At 55.4% G+C, this 15,457-nt stretch overlaps 1 protein-coding gene across 1 annotated transcript; it reads left to right on the top strand.

Annotated features, from left to right (window-relative positions):
- Window positions 1-1,301: 1,301 nt before the first annotated feature.
- On the top strand, window positions 1,302-14,985 carry rbm8a (RNA binding motif protein 8A). Its single transcript, XM_073061267.1, has 6 exons — window positions 1,302-1,447; window positions 2,160-2,219; window positions 5,535-5,612; window positions 7,180-7,316; window positions 14,214-14,350; window positions 14,760-14,985. Exons 1-6 carry the CDS (start codon window positions 1,381-1,383, stop codon window positions 14,803-14,805), a joined length of 525 nt encoding a protein of 174 aa, XP_072917368.1. The 5' UTR covers window positions 1,302-1,380; the 3' UTR covers window positions 14,806-14,985.
- Window positions 14,986-15,457: the final 472 nt, after the last annotated feature.

Here is a 15,457-nt window from a genome sequence, read left to right as displayed (position 1 = left end):
GAAGAGGTCTGCAGAAATGAGTTTGGTGGGGCAGGAAAAGCAGAAACAATGGGTCTACCTGGACAGACAGTCAGGTGTTCAAAGAAAGGGGCTTTATTTCCTCTGTCAACGCTGCCCTCATCCGGATCTCTTCCATTTTGCCCTCACCCTATCTGCCCACCACCCCACTTGGGTTCATCTTGTGCTCACCTCTGTGTCCAGCATGTAATTCTCCATAACTTCCCCCCATCTCCAACGGGATCCCATCACCAAGCGCATCTTTCCCTCCCCCCACTCTCTGCTTTCCACAGGGATCACTCCCTCCACACTGATCTCCCTTCTGGTGCTCATCCCTGGAAGTGGAACAAGAGCTTCACCTACCCCTAGCCTCCTCCCTCATTAACATTCAGGGCTCCAAACAGTCCTTTCAGGTGAGGCGACACTTCACCTGTGATCTACTGTATCTGGTGATCCTATTTTGACCTCCTGTATATTGGCGAGACCCAACATAGACCACTTCGCCGAGCACCTACACGTCACCTGCAAGAAAGAGCGGGATCTCCCTGTGGCCACCCATTTCAGTTCTACTTCCCACTCCCATTCCCACACGTCAGTCTACGGTCGTGATGAAGCCACACTCAGGTTGGAGGAGCAACACCTTATATTCCGTCTGGGTAGCCTCCAACCTGTTGGCATGAACTTCCTCCCCTCTCCTTCACTATTCCCCATTCCCATTTCCCTCTCTCACCTCAGCTTCTTACCTGCCCAATACCTCCCTCTGGTGCTCCTCCCCCTTCCCTTTCTTCCACGGCCTTCTATCCTCCCCTATAAGACTCTCCTTCCTCCAGTTCCTTATCTCTTTCACCACTCAGCTTCCCAACTCTTTCCCTCACTCCTCCACCTCTCCCAGTTTCACCTACCACTTACCACTTCTTCCCCCCCTCCCTCCTCCTCCATACTCTGACTTCTCATCATTTTTCTTCGGTCCTGATGAAGGGTCTCGGCCCGAAACGTCGACTGTTTGTTCTTTTTCCACAGATGCTGCCTGGCCCGCTGAGTTCCTCCAGCATTTTGAGTGTGTTGCTTACGTTAACCTATGTCTGTAATATGCCATGCCCCTTCCCAATGCTGGTTTTTAAGGCATTTACACACTTTGCTATAGCAACGATGACAAACTTTCCGTTCACTCAGTTTTAGCCCCACACGCCGGTATCTCCTCTTCCCTGAAACCCCGCCTCCCCGAAGCCCCACCCCTCCCCTTAGCCCCGCCTCCCCAAAGCCCCACCCCTCCCCGAAGCCCCACCCCGGCTGCCGTGGCCCAGCCCGCCGGCTCTGCGCCTGCGCCGGGCTGGGTGGAAGTGACGTTGAGTTGGTCTGACCGGAGCTCTGGGCGGCGGGAAGATGGCGGACGTACTGGATCTTCATGAGGCGGGCGGCGAGGATTTCGCCATGGACGATGAGGGTGACGGTGAGGGACTCCTCCCTACCCCTTTCGTTAACTTCTCCTACCCTCCTTTCCCCCGAATCTGAGCCCCTTCATCCGACAAAGTCCGGTGATGTTACCTGGACAACGTCTGCGGACCCCGGGGTAATCTGTCCCCGTTACGTCCCCCGCACACTCTTCTTCCTCCCTCCACCACCACTCTGTATTATTTATATAATTTTAAATATCGCTTACAACACAACAGTACAGCTCAGGAACAGGCCATTTGATCCACCGTGTGTGGGCAGAACGTGATGGGTTCCTGTCCTCTTTAACAGACTTGTGTGGCACCTCGTCAAAGGCCTTTGGAAAATCTACATAAAAAGCATTCATTGACTCTCCTTGTTTGTTAATCCCTTCATGCCCTGCGCACGTCTCACCAACAGCTTCTTAAGCAGCTGGAATCTCCTTTCTCCACCAATCCTGAAGCCTGTTCCAGGCATCTTTTGTAGGCATTTGGTAAGTTTGGCCCGGATATGTCCTGTGAGCTTATCCCCTCCCCACCTGAATACATGTCTTTCAGTACTTGACATTTCTATTCTAGGGAGAAACATTCTGCCTGGACAAACTTGGATTGTTCTCTCTGAATCCCCGAAGCTGAGGGGTAACCTGATAGAAGTTAGTTGTCATTTTGATGACGCCCCATTCTCCCTCCTGTCTGCGTGTATTTAAGATGCTTGTGTTTTTCCCCCCACAGAAAGCATCCACAAACTGAAGGAGAAGGCAAAGAAGAGGAAGGGTCGAGGCTTTGGATCGGGTGAGCAGTGGGTTCCGTCTGCGTGATGGTCCCAAAAGATATCTTTCAAATCCAGCTTATTGTCATTTAACTGTATACTGTCAAAGGAGACACAATTTCTCCGATCCAGGGTGTAAAGCACAGTACATAACACATTAACTTATGATAGTAAGAATAAAATCTGCAAATGATTTACACAAATAAAGTAAGTGAAATGTTTACATTAAATATTGTAGGGTACAGAACAGATTAACCAGTGACACTTCGAATGCGTTGTGGTAGGGAGTTCAGAAGCTGAATGCTCTGAGGGAAGAAACCGTTTCCCATCCTGACCGTTCTTGTTTTTGTACTTTGGAGTTTTCCTGCTTGATGGTGGAAAGTCAAAGGGGATGCTGGATGGATGGGTGGGATCCTTAATAATACTAAAGGCCCTACGTATGCAACACTTCTGATCAATGTCCTCGATGGATGGTAGGGAGACCCCATGATCCTCTGAGCTGCTCTCAGTCCTTTGCAGGGACTTGTGTCCGATGCTTGGCTATGGAGATGCAGCTTGTCGGATTACTCTCACTGGTGCTCCTGTAAAATTCACTGCTACTAGGAAAACAGGCCCTTTGGCCCAACAAATCTGTGCTGACCATCAACTACCCAGTTTATCCTTTCACTTTATCGTCACACCTCACCCATGCACTGAGGAAGCAGTTTACAGCAACCAGTTGGCCTGATTTGGGATGTGGGTGGAAACCGGAGCATCTGGGAGAAATCGACATGGGAAGAGGGCTGGAGGCTGAGAATGAACCCAGGTCTCTGGAGCTGAGAGACTCCTGCTCAGGAGGGTAGCTCTAAGCCTCCCGGAATCTTGTGGAGAAGCTGGTCCCAACATTTAGACCCGTAGCAATGGAGGAGTGGCCAGTATGCCTCCAGGTCACGTGTGGATTGGAGAGATACCTTTGTGCTTGTTGATTTGCTATCAAAGTACACGTATGTCAGCAGTCACAACCCTGAGGTCTGTTTTCTTGCGGGCATGCACAGTGAATCCAAAACCGTAATAGAATCAATGAAAGACCGCACCCAAACAACCAACCAGTGTGTAAAAGACAAAAATAGTAGTAATAGTGAATAACAATAAGGAAGTGAGATGAAGCATCTTTGAAAGTGAGTCTATAGATTGTGGGAACAGTTCAGTGACGGGCGAGTGAAGTTAACCCCACTGATTCAAGAGCCTGATGGTTGAGGGATAGTAACTGTTCCCGAACTTGGTGGTGTGAGTCCTGAGGATCCTGTTATCTGATGGTGGCAGTGAGAAGAGAGCATGGCTTGCATTGTGCAGGTTCTTGATGATGGATGCTGCTTTTAACGTTTAACTATGTTTCAATTTACAAGTGACAAATAGGTCAATCTTTCCCTTATCTTTGAAAACATAGAAAACCTACAGCACAATACAGGCCCTTCGGCCCACAAGTTGTGCCAAACATGTCCCTACCTTAGAAATTACTAGTGTTACCCATAGCCCTCTATTTTTCTAAGCTCCATGTACCTATCCAAAAGACTCTTAAAAGACCCTATCGTATCCGCCTCCACCACCATTGCTGGCAACCCATTCCACACACTCACCACTCTCTGAATAAAGAAACTCACACCTGACGTCTCCTCTGTACCTACTCCCCAGCACCTTAAACCTGTGCCCTCTTGTGGCAACCATTTCAGCCCTGGGAAAAAAGCCTCTGACTATCCACATGATCAATGCCTCTCATCATCTTGTACATCTCTATCAGGTCACCACTCATCCTCCGTCGCTCCAAGGAGAAAAGGCCAAGTTCACTCAACCTATTCTCATAAGGCATGCTCCCCAATCCAGGTAGCATCCTTGTAAATCTCCTCTGCACCCTTTCTATGGTTTCCACATCCTTCCTGTAGTGAGGCGACTGGAAATGAGCACAGTACTCCAAGTGGGGCCTGACCAGGGTCCTATATAGCTGCAACATTACCTCTCTGCTCCTAAGTTCAATTCCACGATTGATGAAGGCCAACACACCGTACACTTTAAGTGGAACCATTCTCCCAGTGTTCACCCTGAAAAGGCCTCCTTGGAATCTTGTGTCCTCCTGGCTATTGACTCTATGTCCATATTTTGTATTTCACATGCAAGTCCTTCTGGACAGCAGCTGAATCCATTTAAACCACATCCTGCTTTACAGACTCTCCGAGTGGGGTTTATTATTTTATTTTTATTATTGAGATACGGTGCAGAACAGGCCATTCTGGCCCAACAAGCTGCTGTGCCCAACCTGCCTGTTAACCCTAGCCTACTGACTGGACAGTTTTCAATGACCTATTGACCAACTAACTGGCGCGTCTCTGTGAAATGTGTGAAGAAACAGGAATACCCGGAGGCCACCCACACGGTCACGGGGAGGAATGTACGAACTCTTGACACACTGGGCTGTAATAGTGTTGTGTCAGCCGGTGCGTTACTGTGGCTCCCTAACCTCTACACATTATACAGTTGAACTCCCATTATCAGCCTTTGGACAATTTGTGCATCTCATTGGGGGGCAGAGTCAGAGAGAAAATGCAACATGGATCCAGGCCCTTCGGTCCAACCTGTCCATTCTGACCACTGTGCCACCCAGCCAGTCCTATTTTCCTGTGTTTGGTCTATATCTCTGCCCCCTCCATGTACCGATTCAAGTGTTTCTGAAATAAGTACCTGCCTCAACTTCCCTTGGCAGCCTGTTCCGTATCACCTCAATCTGTGAGATGCATTGCCTCTCAGTTTGTATTTAAATCTTTCCCCTCTCACCCTCAACCGCTGCTCTCCTGTGTCTTTTCACTCACCGTACTCCCTTTCAGATCCCTCTGTTCACTGGAAAAGTTAACAGTTCCTCCTGCATTCTAAAGACGTACATGTCAGGGTTAGTTGTGGGCATTTGGTGACATCCCCAGCACATCCTCTGACTGTGATGCAAGTGATGTATTTCCTTATGTTTCCATGCACAAGTGACAAATAATACTAATCTATCATCTTTCAAAGTCTCAGTTAAGGTCTGCCGAGTCACATCGAGACCAAAGCCCCACTCTGTCTCTGAATCACATCACCCTCCTGCTCTTGCCCCCCAAACACACCTCTTCCTCCCATCTTCCCTTTGCATATGCCACCCCACCACTTTCCGTATCCTTTCCACTACCTCTGGCCCTCTTCCATCCTTCTCGTGCTCCCCCGATTCATGACTCTGCCTTTGGGATGTGGGTGCCTGCCGTTGTCTTTGTGTTTGTTTTGGGTGCTGACTGGGATTCTCCTGTGTTTCCATTAATGGTGTGACTTTTTCGTTGCAGAGGAAGGCGCTCGCTCCAGACTGCGTGAGGACTATGACTCCGTGGAGCAGGATGGCGATGAGCCGGGTCCCCAGCGCTGTGAGTACAGAGACCCGATTCCTCGTCTGGCTGACGGACAAGGACGGTGTGGTTCAGTTAGCAGGGGCTGGGTTACTACAGAGGAGGTTTAAGGGCAGGGGGTATACAATGTGAGGAGTGTGATAGATAAGGTGGAAACTATTCCGCATGGAAGTGGTAGCTAAATTCGAACAGTAATCTTGAAGTGACAGAGATTGGAAGGTGGCCCTTTGGCCCATCACATGCATGCTGACCTGAGGTAGTCCTCGTCTACATTTGAGTCATATCTAAACGTCTTCCATCCATAAATTTATCCATTACATATATTGTAATTGTACCTGCCCCAGTAGCTGTTCCATGTTCTGATAATGCTCTGTAATATAAACATACCCCTTTAAACCTCCCCACTCTTACATTAAAATTCTGCCCTCTCATTTTAGACACTCCAAACCTGTGAAAGCAACTGTGACCATACATCTTGTCTCCATGCCCATCATATTTTGATAAATCTCTACAAGTTCACCCCTCAGCCCCCTTTGCCAGGGAAAGCTTACTGTTCAGGCGCCAGAAGGGCCGACTCCGTGTTGTACCGCTAAGATAAAAGATAAACAAAATAAATCAGACACAGCTGATCCAGTCTTTCTGTAAGCTGCAGAGACAGGTGCAGTTACAACGCTTAAACATACATGAACAGATACACGGATAGGAAAGGTTTAGAGGGATATGGACAGGTACACGGATAGGAAAGGTTTAGATGGATATGGACAAGCACACGGATAGGAAAGGTTTAAAGGGATATAGACAGGTACACGGATAGGAAAGGTTTAGAGGGATATAGACAGGTACACGGTAGGAAAGGTTTAGAGGGATATGGACGGGTACACGGATAGGAAAGGTTTAGATGGATACGGACAGGTACATGGATGGGAAAGGTTTAGAGGGATATGGACAGGTACACAGATAGGAAAGGTTTAGAGGGATATGGACAGGTACACAGATAGGAAAGGTTTAGAGGGATACGGACAGGTACACGGATAGGAAAGGTTTAGAGGGATATGGACAGGTACACAGATAGGAAAGGTTTAGAGGGATATGGACAGGTACACAGATAGGAAAGGTTTAGAGGGATACGGACAGGTACACGGATAGGAAAGGTTTAGAGGGATACGGACAGGTACACGGATAGGAAAGGTTTAGAGGGATACGGACAGGTACACGGATAGGAAAGGTTTAGAGGGATACAGACAGGTACACAGATAGGAAAGGTTTAGAGGGATATGGACAGGTACACGGATAGGAAAGGTTTAGAGGGATATGGACAGGTACACGGATAGGAAAGGTTTAGAGGGATATGGACAGGTACACGGATAGGAAAGGTTTAGAGGGATATGGACAGGTACACAGATTGGAAAGGTTTAAAGTTATAGCGGACAAATGGGACTATCAGATGGATATCTTGGCTATATGGCTGTAAATGGCTTTAGTGTAAGTGGCTAATTCATGGTCAGCAGGGACATATTGGGCCAAAGGGCCTGAGCCTATCAAGCCTGGTGTGCGTGTGGAGCTGACGCTCTCTCCCTCCACACAGCGGTCGAAGGCTGGATCCTGTTTGTGACTGGCGTCCACGAGGAGGCAACAGAGGAGGACATCCACGACAAATTTGCAGAATACGGCGAAATAAAGAACCTCCACTTGAACTTGGACCGGCGGACGGGCTACCTGAAGGTGGGAGATGGTCTCGGCATGTGGCTTCGGGAGTGGGCTCTTTGTAGAGGTTGGGGGCAGGAGGAATGACCGTGTGTTGGGCTTTGGAGTGTAGCTATGCGGAAAGTGAGGTGATATGGTAGGAAGAGGTGTAAAGAGCTGGAACTGGGATGTAGGGGCAGTCAGGGGTGAGGGGTTGGGTTATGTGGGGAAGAAGTAAGGAGCTGGATCTCAAACGAAGTGGGATGGATGAAAGTGGGAAGGGGTGTGTGGGACAGGAAGAGAGTTGGTTGGCGGTGGTGAGAAGGGTTGAAAGGATGGGATTGGGGCAGGCTAGGTGGCAGAGTGAGGGCAAGAGGTCCAGGAGGTGGGAGGGGTGAGGAACCAGGGCTGGTGTTGGCTTGTGGGTGGGTTTGGAGGGGGCACAGTAGTTGGTAGGGTGGGGTGGGGGTAAGGAGGAAAGGGGTGAGCTTTGGATTCTGGAAAATCGTGTTGAGGAGGAGGCATGTGTTGGGGGATGGTGAGGTGAGGGTGATGGTGAGGTGAGGGTGATGGTGAGGTGAGGGGGATGGTGAGGTGAGGGGGATGGTGAGGTGAGGGGGATGGTATGGTGAGGGGATGGAGAGGTGAGGGATGGTGAGGTGAGGGGGATGGAGAGGGGGAGGCATGTGTTGGGGGATGGAGAGGTGAGGGGGATGGTGAGGTGAGGGGGAGGCATGTGTTGGGGGATGGTGAGGTGAGGGGGATGGAGAGGTGAGGGGGATGGTGAGGTGAGGGGGAGGGTGAGGTGAGGGGGATGGAGAGGTGAGGGGGATGGTGAGGTGAGGGGGATGGTGAGGTGAGGGTGAGGTGAGGGGGATGGAGAGGTGAGGGGGATGGTGAGGTGAGGGGGATGGAGAGGTGAGGGGGATGGAGAGGTGAGGGGGATGGTGAGGTGAGGGGGATGGAGAGGTGAGGGGGATGGTGAGGTGAGGGGGATGGTGTGAGGGGGATGGAGAGGTGAGGGGGAGGCATGTGTTGGGGGATGGTGAGGTGAGGGTGATGGTGAGGTGAGGGGGAGGGTGAGGTGATGGTGAGGGGGAGGCATGTGTTGGGGGATGGTGAGGTGAGGGTGATGGAGAGGTGAGGGGGATGGTGAGGTGAGGGGAAGGGTGAGGTGAGGGGGATGGTGAGGTGAGGGGGATGGTATGGTGAGGGGGATGGTGAGGTGAGGGGGAGGCGTGTTGGGGGATGGTGAGGTGAGGGGGATGGTGAGGTGAAGGGGAGGGTGAGGTGATGGTGAGGTGAGGGGGATGGTGAGGTGAGGGGGATGGAGAGGTGAGGGGGATGGTGAGGTGAGGGGGAGGCATGTGTTGGGGGATGGTGAGGTGAGGGTGATGGTGAGGTGAGGGGGATGGTGAGGTGAGGGGGATGGAGAGGTGAGGGGGATGGTGAGGTGAGGGGGATGGTGAGGTGAGGGTGATGGTGAGGTGAGGGGGATGGTGAGGTGAGGGGGATGGAGAGGTGAGGGGGATGGTGAGGTGAGGGGGATGGTGAGGTGAGGGGGATGGAGAGGTGAGGGGGATGGTGAGGTGAGGGGGATGGTGAGGTGAGGGGGATGGAGAGGTGAGGGGGATGGAGAGGTGAGGGGGATGGTGAGGTGAGGGGGATGGTGAGGTGAGGGGGATGGAGAGGTGAGGGGGATGGTATGGTGAGGGGGATGGTATGGTGAGGGGGATGGTGAGGTGAGGGGGATGGTGAGGTGAGGGGGATGGTATGGTGAGGGGGATGGTGAGGTGAGGGGGATGGTATGGTGAGGGGGATGGTGAGGTGAGGGGGAGGCATGTGTTGGGGGATGGTGAGGTGAGGGGGATGGTGAGGTGAGGGTGATGGTGAGGTGAGGGGGAGGCATGTGTTGGGGGATGGTGAGGTGAGGGCGATGGTGAGGTGAGGGGGATGGTATGGTGAGGTGAGGGGGAGGCATGTGTTGGGGGATGGTGAGGTGAGGGGGATGGTGAGGTGAGGGGGATGGTGAGGTGAGGGGGAGGGTGAGGTGAGGGGGATGGTGAGGTGAGGGGGATGGTGAGGTGAGGGGGATGGTATGGTGAGGGGGATGGTGAGGTGAGGGGGATGGTATGGTGAGGGGGATGGTGAGGTGAGGGGGAGGCATGTGTTGGGGGATGGTGAGGGTGATGGTGAGGTGAGGGGGATGGTGAGGTGAGGGGGATGGTATGGTGAGGGAGATGGTGAGGTGAGGGGGATGGTGAGGTGAGGGGGAGGCATGTGTTGGGGATGGAGAGGTGAGGGGGAGGGTGAGGTGAGGGGGAGGGTGAGGTGAGGGGGATGGTGAGGTGAGGGGGATGGTATGGTGAGGGGGATGGTGAGGTGAGGGGAAGGGTGAGGTGAGGGGGAGGCATGTGTTGGGGGATGGTGAGGTGAGGGCGATGGTGAGGTGAGGGGGATGGTATGGTGAGGGTGATGGTATGGTGAGGGGGAGGCATGTGTTGGGGGATGGTGAGGTGAGGGGGAGGCATGTGTTGGGGGATGGTGAGGTGAGGGCGATGGTATGGTGAGGGGGATGGTGAGGTGAGGGGGATGGTATGGTGAGGGTGATGGTATGGTGAGGGGGAGGCATGTGTTGGGGGATGGTGAGGTGAGGGGGAGGCATGTGTTGGGGATGGAGAGGTGAGGGGGATGGTGAGGTGAAGGGGAGGGTGAGGTGAGGGGGATGGAGAGGTGAGGGGGATGGTGAGGTGAGGGGGAGGCATGTGTTGGGGGATGGTGAGGTGAGGGGGATGGTGAGGTGAGGGGGATGGAGAGGTGAGGGGGAGGCATGTGTTGGGGGATGGAGAGGTGAGGGGGATGGAGAGGTGAGGGGGAGGCATGTGTTGGGGGATGGTGAGGTGAGGGGGATGGAGAGGTGAGGGGGAGGCATGTGTTGGGGGATGGTGAGGTGAGGGGGATGGAGAGGTGAGGGGGATGGTGAGGTGAGGGGGAGGCATGTGTTGGGGGATGGTGAGGTGAGGGGGATGGAGAGGTGAGGGGGAGGCATGTGTTGGGGGATGGAGAGGTGAGGGGGATGGAGAGGTGAGGGGGATGGTGAGGTGAGGGGGATGGTGAGGTGAGGGGGATGGTGAGGTGAGGGGGATGGAGAGGTGAGGGGGATGGTGAGGTGAGGGGGATGGAGAGGTGAGGGGGATGGAGAGGTGAGGGGGATGGTGAGGTGAGGGGGATGGTGAGGTGAGGGGGAGGCATGTGTTGGGGGATGGTGAGGTGAGGGGGATGGAGAGGTGAGGGGGAGGCATGTGTTGGGGGATGGTGAGGTGAGGGGGAGGCATGTGTTGGGGGATGGTGAGGTGAGGGCGATGGAGAGGTGAGGGGGATGGTGAGGTGAGGGGGAGGCATGTGTTGGGGGATGGTGAGGTGAGGGGGCTGTAGAGGTGAGGGGGATGGAGAGGTGAGGGGGAGGCATGTGTTGGGGGATGGTGAGGTGAGGGGGATGGTGAGGTGAGGGGGAGGCATGTGTTGGGGGATGGTGAGGTGAGGGGGATGGTGAGGTGAGGGGGATGGAGAGGTGAGGGGGAGGCATGTGTTGGGGGATGGTGAGGTGAGGGGGAGGCATGTGTTGGGGGATGGTGAGGTGAGGGGGATGGTGAGGTGAGGGCGATGGAGAGGTGAGGGGGATGGTGAGGTGAGGAGGAGGCATGTGTTGGGGGATGGTGAGGTGAGGGGGAGGCATGTGTTGGGGATGGAGAGGTGAGGGGGATGGTGAGGTGAGGGGGATGGTGAGGTGAGGGGGAGGGTGAGGTGAGGGGGATGGTGAGGTGAGGGGGAGGCATGTGTTGGGGGATGGTGAGGTGAGGGGGAGGCATGTGTTGGGGATGGAGAGGTGAGGGGGATGGTGAGGTGAGGGGGAGGGTGAGGTGAGGGGGATGGTGAGGTGAGGGGGATGGTATGGTGAGGGAGATGGTGAGGTGAGGGGGATGGTATGGTGAGGGGGATGGTGAGGTGAGGGGGAGGCATGTGTTGGGGATGGTGAGGTGAGGGGGATGGTGAGGTGAGGGGGAGGCATGTGTTGGGGATGGTGAGGTGAGGGGGATGGTGAGGTGAGGGGGAGGCATGTGTTGGGGATGGTGAGGTGAGGGGGATGGTGAGGTGAGGGGGATGGTGAGGTGAGGGGGATGGAGAGGTGAGGGGGATGGTGAGGTGAGGGGGATGGTGAGGTGAGGGGGATGGAGAGGTGAGGGGGATGGTGAGGTGAGGGGGATGGTGAGGTGAGGGGGATGGAGAGGTGAGGGGGATGGTGAGGTGAGGGGGATGGTATGGTGAGGGGGGTGGTGAGGTGTGGGGGATGGTGAGGTGAGGGGGATGGTATGGTGAGGGGGATGGTGAGGTGAGGGGGATGGTATGGTGAGGGGGATGGTGAGGTGAGGGGGAGGCATGTGTTGGGGGATGGTGAGGTGAGGGGGATGGTGAGGTGAGGGTGATGGTGAGGTGAGGGGGAGGCATGTGTTGGGGGATGGTGAGGTGAGGGCGATGGTGAGGTGAGGGGGATGGTATGGTGAGGGGGAGGCATGTGTTGGGGGATGGTGAGGTGAGGGGGATGGTGAGGTGAGGGGGAGGGTGAGGTGAGGGGGATGGTGAGGTGAGGGGGATGGTGAGGTGAGGGGGATGGTATGGTGAGGGGGATGGTGAGGTGAGGGGGATGGTATGGTGAGGGGGATGGTGAGGTGAGGGGGAGGCATGTGTTGGGGGATGGTGAGGGTGATGGTGAGGTGAGGGGGATGGTGAGGTGAGGGGGATGGTATGGTGAGGGAGATGGTGAGGTGAGGGGGATGGTGAGGTGAGGGGGAGGCATGTGTTGGGGATGGAGAGGTGAGGGGGAGGGTGAGGTGAGGGGGAGGGTGAGGTGAGGGGGATGGTGAGGTGAGGGGGATGGTATGGTGAGGGGGATGGTGAGGTGAGGGGGAGGCATGTGTTGGGGGATGGTGAGGTGAGGGGGAGGCATGTGTTGGGGGATGGTGAGGTGAGGGGGATGGTGAGGTGAGGGGGAGGCATGTGTTGGGGGATGGTGAGGTGAGGGCGATGGTGAGGTGAGGGGGATGGTATGGTGAGGGTGATGGTATGGTGAGGGGGAGGCATGTGTTGGGGGATGGTGAGGTGAGGGGGAGGCATGTGTTGGGGGATGGTGAGGTGAGGGCGATGGTGAGGTGAGGGGGATGGTATGGTGAGGGTGATGGTATGGTGAGGGGGAGGCATGTGTTGGGGGATGGTGAGGTGAGGGGGAGGCATGTGTTGGGGATGGAGAGGTGAGGGGGATGGTGAGGTGAAGGGGAGGGTGAGGTGAGGGGGATGGAGAGGTGAGGGGGATGGTGAGGTGAGGGGGAGGCATGTGTTGGGGGATGGTGAGGTGAGGGGGATGGTGAGGTGAGGGGGATGGAGAGGTGAGGGGGAGGCATGTGTTGGGGGATGGAGAGGTGAGGGGGATGGAGAGGTGAGGGGGAGGCATGTGTTGGGGGATGGTGAGGTGAGGGGGATGGAGAGGTGAGGGGGAGGCATGTGTTGGGGGATGGTGAGGTGAGGGGGATGGAGAGGTGAGGGGGATGGTGAGGTGAGGGGGAGGCATGTGTTGGGGGATGGTGAGGTGAGGGGGATGGAGAGGTGAGGGGGAGGCATGTGTTGGGGGATGGAGAGGTGAGGGGGATGGAGAGGTGAGGGGGATGGTGAGGTGAGGGGGATGGTGAGGTGAGGGGGATGGAGAGGTGAGGGGGATGGTGAGGTGAGGGGGATGGAGAGGTGAGGGGGATGGAGAGGTGAGGGGGATGGTGAGGTGAGGGGGATGGTGAGGTGAGGGGGATGGTGAGGTGAGGGGGAGGCATGTGTTGGGGGATGGTGAGGTGAGGGGGATGGAGAGGTGAGGGGGAGGCATGTGTTGGGGGATGGTGAGGTGAGGGGGAGGCATGTGTTGGGGGATGGTGAGGTGAGGGGGATGGTGAGGTGAGGGCGATGGAGAGGTGAGGGGGATGGTGAGGTGAGGGGGAGGCATGTGTTGGGGGATGGTGAGGTGAGGGGGCTGTAGAGGTGAGGGGGATGGAGAGGTGAGGGGGAGGCATGTGTTGGGGGATGGTGAGGTGAGGGGGATGGTGAGGTGAGGGGGAGGCATGTGTTGGGGGATGGTGAGGTGAGGGGGATGGTGAGGTGAGGGGGATGGAGAGGTGAGGGGGAGGCATGTGTTGGGGGATGGTGAGGTGAGGGGGATGGTGAGGTGAGGGCGATGGAGAGGTGAGGGGGATGGTGAGGTGAGGAGGAGGCATGTGTTGGGGGATGGTGAGGTGAGGGGGAGGCATGTGTTGGGGATGGAGAGGTGAGGGGGATGGTGAGGTGAGGGGGATGGTGAGGTGAGGGGAGGGTGAGGTGAGGGGGATGGTGAGGTGAGGGGGAGGCATGTGTTGGGGGATGGTGAGGTGAGGGGGATGGTGAGGTGAGGGGGATGGTGAGGTGAGGGGGAGGGTGAGGTGAGGGGGATGGTGAGGTGAGGGGGAGGCATGTGTTGGGGGATGGTGAGGTGAGGGGGAGGCATGTGTTGGGGATGGAGAGGTGAGGGGATGGTGAGGTGAGGGGGAGGGTGAGGTGAGGGGGATGGTGAGGTGAGGGGGATGGTATGGTGAGGGAGATGGTGAGGTGAGGGGGATGGTATGGTGAGGGGGATGGTGAGGTGAGGGGGAGGCATGTGTTGGGGATGGTGAGGTGAGGGGGATGGTGAGGTGAGGGGGAGGCATGTGTTGGGGGATGGTGAGGTGAGGGGGATCGTGAGGTGAGGGGGAGGCATGTGTTGGGGGATGGTGAGGTGAGGGTGATGCCAAACAAATTGACAGGGATTTCTGTGAGACAAGGTGGTGCCATGGTCCTGAAGTTCGTGTCTCTCAATCCCACCCCCAGGGTTACGCTCTGGTGGAATACGAGACGTACAAGGAGGCCCAGGCAGCAATGGAGGGATTAAATGGTTCAGAGCTCGCGGGACAGCCCATCAGTGTAGACTGGGGCTTCGTCAGAGGGCCTCCCCGGAGCAAGAGACGGTGAGTATCGGTTGAAGCGTGGGACCATTTTCTAGCAAGTGGTGTCTCCGTCCATGTCCCTCCCCTCCAACCCATTTCCCATCATCCTTTGTCTGAACCCCACACCACTTCTCCTGCCTCCCTCTCTCCCTCTGTCAATTCCCTCTTCCCCCTCTCCTGACACCAGTTTCCTGGGAAGATGTGTCCCTCATTGCTCTTGCTCTGAATCCCACGCCATCCCCCTTCTGACACTAAACCCTTTCACCAGCCCGACCCACCCCCGTTCCCCCTCCCTACTCACCCCAGCTTTCCGTGAAGAGGTCCACCGTAGTCTCTCCACCATCTCCTCTGACCCTCCTTGCATTCCTACCCCTCTCCAACTCCCAAATAAGGAAACATCTATCACCCCTCTCTGTTCCAATGTCTGTAGGAGTGGACGAAGGAGAAGCCGGAGTCCGGATAGGAAGCGTCATTGACCCTGGAGTGGACCGGGATCCGATGGGATGAAACTCCTGTGGTGGAGAGCTGCCAGTGATCTGTTTTGTCCAGGCTGAGTTGTAGTGGACCAGGAGTCAGAGGAATGGGGAAAGGAGTGGGGTCAGCATGCAAAAGCAATGCTGTGGTTTCTCAGAAATAAATCTTTTATTTAAACTCGACCCAGTCTGCCTCCACCCTCTCCCACGCCGCGGGTTAACGAGCAGAAGAAGCTCAGCAAACACAAAACACTGGAGGAACTCAGCGGGTCAGGCAGCATCTGTGGAGAGGGATAAACAGTCGACATATCGGGCCTAGACCTTCAGGACTGAAAATGAAGGTTGGGGGAAAGAAGCCAGAATAAGGAGGTGGGTGGAAGGGAAGGAGTACAAGCTGGCAGGCTTCAGGTGGGTGGGAATGGGGGGTGGGGGGGTGGATGAAATGAAGCTGGGGTCTAAGAGTTGGAAGGGATAAAGAGCTAAAGAAGAAAGCATCTGTTACCAGTGGACCATGGGAGACAGGGAAGGAAGAGGGGCATCAGAGGGAGGTGATTTGCAGGTGAGAAAAGAAGGGGTAAGAGGAGTGCTGGAATGGGGGGGGGGAGAAATTATTGTAAGTTAGAAGTCGACATTCATACCATCAGGTTGGAGGCTT

The sequence above is a fragment of the Hemitrygon akajei genome, chromosome 11 (assembly GCF_048418815.1).
Source record: "Hemitrygon akajei chromosome 11, sHemAka1.3, whole genome shotgun sequence".
Lineage (NCBI taxonomy): Eukaryota > Metazoa > Chordata > Chondrichthyes > Myliobatiformes > Dasyatidae > Hemitrygon > Hemitrygon akajei.
This window is presented reverse-complemented; position numbering and strand designations above follow the sequence as displayed.

Bases quoted from the DNA above. Each gene is read 5' to 3' on its own strand.
- rbm8a (XM_073061267.1), top strand. From the start codon at position 1,381: ATGGCGGACGTACTGGATCTTCATGAGGCGGGCGGCGAGGATTTCGCC. The intron at 7,317-14,213 runs GTGGGAGATGGT...TCCCACCCCCAG, and splicing joins GGCGGACGGGCTACCTGAAG to GGTTACGCTCTGGTGGAATA. The intron at 14,351-14,759 runs GTGAGTATCGGT...CAATGTCTGTAG, and splicing joins CCTCCCCGGAGCAAGAGACG to GAGTGGACGAAGGAGAAGCC.